Source organism: Mustela nigripes, chromosome 18, assembly GCF_022355385.1.
Source record: "Mustela nigripes isolate SB6536 chromosome 18, MUSNIG.SB6536, whole genome shotgun sequence".
Classification (NCBI taxonomy): domain Eukaryota; kingdom Metazoa; phylum Chordata; class Mammalia; order Carnivora; family Mustelidae; genus Mustela; species Mustela nigripes.
This window is the reverse complement of record NC_081574.1, coordinates 15,005,629-15,012,132: the sequence shown is the minus strand read 5'-3', so window position 1 is coordinate 15,012,132 and position 6,504 is coordinate 15,005,629. Positions and strand designations below refer to the sequence as shown.

Below are 6,504 nucleotides of genomic sequence, written 5' to 3'. Positions count from 1 at the left end.
GCACCACGGCCTGAGGTAAGATAAAAAGAAAGCAGGTAAAAGCCGCCAAAGTTTGAAAACCACCCATTTTAAGCATTGTAGGTACTCCTGTGACACACAGTAGAACATCTGACATTCAGAAGCTGGGCCACCGAGTTATGTAAGTCATGCTAGAAAATGTGCATTGGTGGTCTTACGTTTAAATCCACACAGCAATGAATAAGAACTCAAAAAAACATGGTGCATTAAGTGGTCTTTATTGAGATTTCACATTCGGTTATCTTCATTATCAGTTCTTCAGTTAATTATACAAGTATGATAAGTTATTTTATATCTGACGTGGGAATTTAAATGTAAAATAAATACAAAATACATTTGTGGTTTAATGAACACTCAGTGAAGCTTTTTTTTTTTTTTCCTCTGAGGTATTCCTTTCAGTCTGGTTTTATCCCAGATCTTTCTTTTTACTTCCCATAGGAAAAGTCTATTAAACCACACAATGGATCTGGAACCAATGACCTTGCGTTTTAACTACATTAGACGTATTTTTTGATCTCATCATACAACACCAATACGAAAGCTCCGCCCATGCCTCTCAACACATTGGACCAGGCACCTTTGAAGAAAGCCTTGGCTCCTTCATCTTTCGCAATCTTCCTCCAGCAGTCCACCGTCCCAGTGTACATAATATCCGCTGCGGAAACAAATGCTGGTAAGGGCTCTAATTCTGGAGGAAAGAGGCTCTTCCTCGGCAAGACGCATACACACAGTGTTAGGAAGGTCAGTCACTTGAGCGCTAAGCGCCAGCTTCGTGTGGTGTCCAGCTGGGCACCCTCTTCCTTGCAGAACTGTCAGTGTCTCTGGTCAGTCCTGCTCCTTCCACCCAAAACCAGGTAAAGAACCGGGGCAACGAACCAGCTAACTCACACGTGGCCAGACCATAGAGTGGGAGGGATGGGGTGGCGTGGAAGTACTAAGCTGGTGGTCCCCCTTTTTATGGATGAGAACGGAAAATCTTATGGGCAGAGTCTCAGATTATATTGCCCGACACAGTTAAAAGAGAGAAAACTATTAGGCTGAAGCAAATAGAACTGATATTTGACTTTTTGATGCTAAAAATGGCAATTTCATGTTTCAACCTATGGAAGCCGAAATGGCTTCAGGCCATGTCACCCAACAAAAGCACCGTCTCCCCAAAGCAGTATTTTTAAATAAACCAGCTAATTAATTAGTTTCCTGTATTTCTGTACTCGGGCTCTAAGGGAAAAGGGCTACGGCCTCTATAATATTAGATACTTAGTAAAGTTCACCTCGAAATATCTCATTTTTTGATGTTCTTATCTCTGATAGAAACACACTCTTTTCTCTAAAGGAACAGTGGACAGTTATTTTCCTGTCCACTGTTATTTATTATATAACAGGTATATATATTTATTATATAACAGTTATTTCCTGTCCACTGTTTATTTCAGTGTTAAGGGGACTGACTATAAAGCTTCTTTCCTAAGTTCTTTTTTTTTTTTTTTTTTTAATATTTTATTTATTTATTTGACAGAGAGATCACAAGGAGGCAGAGAGGCAGGCAGAGAGAGAAAGAGGAGGAAGCAGGCTCCTGGCTGAGCAGAGAGCCCGATGTGGGGCTCGATCCCAGGACCCTGAGACCATGACCTGAGCTGAAGGCAGAGGCTTTAACCCACTGAGCCACCCAGGTGCCCCTCTTTCCTAAGTTCTTAACACGTAATTTTAACCAGAACAGTTTAGACTGGGAAGAGCATTGCAGTGTTTCTCTTGGGCAGAGAAATGCGTGTTAGACCAGTAGGTGTCAGGCTTACCCCCTTTCCGGCCAGACTGCATCATCATCCTACGGCGGACTGTGTCAAAGGGGTAGGACACCAGCCCTGCCACCGCTGTCACGCTCTGGGCAATCATCCAGCTCACAATAATGTGCACATTCTTGGGATCAGGCAACATCCCTGTAGGCAGAGGCAAGAAGCCAAATGGCTGTGACGTGATTTCTCTCAGCAGCTCAGCCAAAAGCAAGCAGAGATGGAGAAGAGGCTACTGTACCTCCAACTCCATGCCCTACCCTTCTGGAAGAACCTGCCCCTGGGGGTGCCTCACAGCCAGGCAGTCAGCCAAAGCTGGGGACTGCCCTGTGGGTCCAGGGAAGCCAGAGTTGTGCCCAGGGTGCAGGGCATGTTGAAGGGGCTCCAAGTTCAACTAGGTCACTGACAGAGCTGTGGCAAGGGGGGGACAGGCACCCCTTCTTCCTCTCTGAATAACTCAAGGCCAGAGTTTATTTCAGTAGAGGACAAGGAGACTCCTTTAGCTATTTATCCACACTATACCACCCCTTCAGAAGCATCCGTTTAGCTCGGGGACTAGGAACAAAACCAAGATTATTAATAAATATCCGGTCCTTCGTGAGTTACAGACCCCTGGGGACCTTCTTCCTCCCACTCCACACCCCCTGAGGCCCCTCTCTCACCCTTGGCAGTATCATAGACTCCAAAGTAGGCCGCTCTGTAGATAATGATGCCCTGGACAGAGACGCTGAAACCCTGGTAGAGACCCTTCAGGCCGTCAGACTTGAAGATCTTGGTGAGACAGTCACCCAGACCACTGAACTCGCGCTGGGAGGCACCCTTGCCCACATCGGCAGCCAACCTGGTCCTGGCAAAGTCCAGCGGGTAGACAAAGCAGAGGGAGGTGGCCCCAGCTGCCCCACCGGAAGCCAGGTTACCAGCAAAGTAGCGCCAGAATTGCTTATGCCGGTCCACGCCCCCCAGGAAGATCTGCTTGTACTTGTCCTTGAAGGCGAAGTTGAGGGCTTGGGTGGGGAAGTAACGGATCACGTTGGCCAGGTTACCCCTCCAGAAGGAGAGAAAGCCCTGCTCCTTGGGGATTCTCACCACACAATCAATGATCCCTTTGTACTGCTTCTCGGCACTGATCTGTTTGCTGGCATGCTGGACCTGCGGGGGGGAGGGGGGTCATGGAGGGAGGGGAGGATGGGGTGAGGATGGCCAGAGCAGAGGGAGAAGGAAAGAGGACAGGAGCAAATGAACGTTTACAACTCTTTGAATTTCTTTCTTTAAAAAATCTATGGGAAAATCAAGCAGATATTAACTAAAGAAGTACATCGGCTACTGGGATAATAAGCCAAAAAAATCTGCTTTTGCCTCAATTATCAGGGCACTTGAGAGAAAAGGTTCTTCCCCCCAAATAAACTGAAAAGACTCCACTGTAAAGAGTCATTTATGCATTGCCTTTTTCCTAGGTATGAGAACTATGCTAGGGGCTTATCGGGAGATAGAAATGATTAAAGATTCCTGCCCTCTAGGGCACCTGCTCTGATATAACACACACACAATGGACAGGCAGGAGATAATGATGCCTCAGTCTCACTGGGTCTCCCTGGAGACCAGGATCTCGGAGGAGTAGATGCTCTCACAGAAGTAGAATAAATCCACTGGGTATTAGAGCCTGAAAATTTTCTAGCAGATTACGCAAGTAATTAATTATTGAGCGGTTTGTCGCTGTGAGTGAGCAACTGGGGTTTTTCTTCATGATAATTTTGACTCCCAAATCGAGGAGGCGGAGTTTCTCATTGAGGGGCCCTTGCCTTTTGGGCAAGAAGAGAGACACGATAGACAGGATGAGAAGGAGGAAGAGAAGCCATAGACCAGACGGCAGACGAAAAGATTTGGGGACGAGGTGAGACAACATGAGTCTATTCTGAAAACTGTTCATCTCTCAAAACCTATTTCCTCAGCTGTAAAATAGTGGGAATAATACCTAACAGCTTACAGAAAGATAAATGAAATAAATGTCAGCCTACAGCACGGTGCATGGGACACACTATGCGAGGTTCGGGCCAATAATTATTCCGAGGTTTGTGCTGTAGAAGGTGGTTGCAGGACAAAAGGTGCAAGGGACCTGAAAATGGAAAGGTGAGGTCGACCTCGGAGACCTAAGTGGAGGGTCAGTGCCGTCCCAGGAGCAGGCTCTGGCTGGCTGTAACCTACCCGGGGTGGGTTTCCATATATAGACACCCGAACGCTGGGCGCCACCCGACACCAGGAATCTGCCAGGGATGCCGGACCTGCCTCCACGCAGAGGGCACCTTCCCCTTCGCCGTAGGCCGGGGCCCGTGGCCTAGCCCAGATTCGCCGCGGCCGGCCCGCCCCGCTCCGCGCCCCCTCGCCGCCGCAGCTCGCCCGCGTCCCGCGCGCCCTGCCCCGCGCCCTGCCGCCCCCGGCTCGCTGCGCCCGCGCCCCCGCCCCCGCCCCCGCCCCCGCCGTGCCTACCTGCAGCAGCAGTTTGACCCTCTCGATGGGGGCGACCGCGGTCTTGGACACGGCAGCGGCGATGCCGCCGGCCAGGAAATCCTTCAGGAAGCTCAACGCCTGATCGCTCATGGTGACAGCCGGGCGCACACAGCCTCCGGCAGCCCCGCGCTCGCTCTCGCCTCCGCCCGGCCAGGCACGGCCACCCGCTCTCCGTCCCCGCGCGACACGAAGGGGCCGCTCGCCTCGCCCCGCAGCCCTCCTTATATGCCCCGCGCGGCGTCTCGCGAGAGGAGGAGGGACCCCCGGGGCCCGGCGCGCACCGCGCATTGGCTGGGCAGGTGCCTGGACACCCCCTCGCCGTCCCCCTCCTCGGCAGAGGGCAACCGGGGCGAAGGCGCTTCCGGGAGGCAGGGGTGGGCCGGGGGCTGTGCCTTGAGCTTGGGACGTTTAAAGGGCAAATTCATGTTATCTGTCCCGGCGAGCCGAGGGAACACCGTGTCTCTGCTGCGTGTGGGCCGCTGTATTTATAGCACCAGAAGGCTTAGGCTGGGGCCGACCTGGGGACAGACAGGGGACCGATGCCTCAAGCGCGGCTTGCTTTAACCTCGGGCCTGCACGGGACCCGCTCCTGGCCAAGGGATTTCGGGCTGTTTTCTTCTTCCTCGCAGCCCTGTCCGGCCCTCACCACGCTCCCTGCTCGGATGTGGGCCTCTTCCGAGTTGTGTGCGCTCGCAAATTAAGATCCTCCAAAATAAATGCTAACGTCACTTGATGCTGTGATTAGCTCATAATCTGGCAACCTGCCCCGAATCCCCTCTTCCCTTCATTCAGTCCCTCAACCATTCATTCTACCACGAAATACTTCACGGCCCTGGCCTCCAGCGCCACCGGGAGAGGGGAAAGCCCGAGTGCGAGTGCAGGGGCACAACCGGGGCCTTACAGCGGGCCTTACAGGACGCTTCTTTTGTAAATCCCGTAAGGGCTCAATGTGCTGCTCCGCTGTCAGCAGAATCTGGGGACATAATCTGGGCAGAATGCTCTCCGGGCGGGTGGCGGCTTCCTGAGGGTCAGTGCTGCTCGCCTTCCCGTCTAAGCAGCTGGGAGACTGGGAGTCAAGTAAGAGAAGGTCGAATCCTTGTCTGTTGTTTGCCTCTTCATGCTAGGCACTGAGGACTGGGGAGGCTCCTACAAGTTTCTTCCCAATTTTTGTATATTTGACAAAGTTTTTGCATTTTATTTTTTCATAAGTTTGCTGATGAGTGCGCAGCCTTTCATGTTAACTGTTAATTGAACTGCAGCTGTCTGACACCCGGGGTATGGAGCCCTCAGTAGAGCAGAGGTCACTAGTCAGGTGCCAGGACCACGAAGGGTATGCATTTATCTGAGGCTGGGCAGGCTAGAGTCCAGAAATCTAGGCGAGCCCCGTGAAAGCTAGCAAATGCAAGTTTATCAAGGTCAGAGCAGGCAGAAGGTCAAGAATTCAGCATTAATAGAAAAGCCATTGGAGGATTTGTTCAACAAGCCCTGTAGCATTTACCCTGTACCAGGAACAAAGTTTGACCCCGCAGATTCACTATGAGTAAGAGATGGTTCAGTGTCCCAAGAAACTTAAGAGTTTCTCTGTGGACGTATCTGTCCCTGAGTCAGCTTTATTTCTTCCAGCTTTCATGGGTCAAACTAATCCACATAATAGCTGGGTTCCATTCTGTTACTGTTGAGCAGTTGCCTAAACATTTCACTTTGTGCATTAGAGATATTTCTTGTTTTCACGATTAAAAATAATGCTGCTACCCGGGGATATATGCTGAGGGCATACGTACTTTGCACAAATTTTATTTTCCCTTTACTACTCTCCCTTCTCATTTCTGTTTTGTAAAATGGAATGGGTAGATTAAATATTTTAGAAAGATTTTTAGCTCTTGCTACATATTGAGAAATTGCTCCTCAGAAAGGATGCAACCCACCAGCAGCGTCAAATGCTCACAGATCCTCCCCCAGCACTGGCTTTTAAAAAAGCCTCTTTAAGTTATTTGTGCCATTTTATGAGTTCTAATTGGCACTCCTTAATTGCTATGGAACTGCACGTACCCATGTGATTTGATGTAGTTTGTCAGGGTTTTCCTTGGGTATACATTTTTTTTTAAGAATTTATTTATTTATTTGACAGACAGAGATCACAGGTAGGCAGAGAGGCAGGCAGAGAGAGAGGAGGAAGCAGACTCCCCTCCAAGCA

The 6,504-nt window shown here is 50.3% G+C and overlaps 1 protein-coding gene across 1 annotated transcript; it reads right to left on the bottom strand.

Moving 5' to 3' along the window:
* Positions 1-215: 215 nt before the first annotated feature.
* SLC25A4 (solute carrier family 25 member 4) lies at positions 216-4,544 on the bottom strand. Its single transcript, XM_059384138.1, has 4 exons — positions 4,290-4,544; positions 2,468-2,954; positions 1,812-1,952; positions 216-673 (listed from the first exon to the last, which is right to left on the bottom strand). The coding sequence occupies exons 1-4, from the start codon at positions 4,398-4,400 to the stop codon at positions 516-518; spliced, it is 897 nt and encodes a 298-aa protein (XP_059240121.1). The 5' UTR covers positions 4,401-4,544; the 3' UTR covers positions 216-515.
* Positions 4,545-6,504: the final 1,960 nt, after the last annotated feature.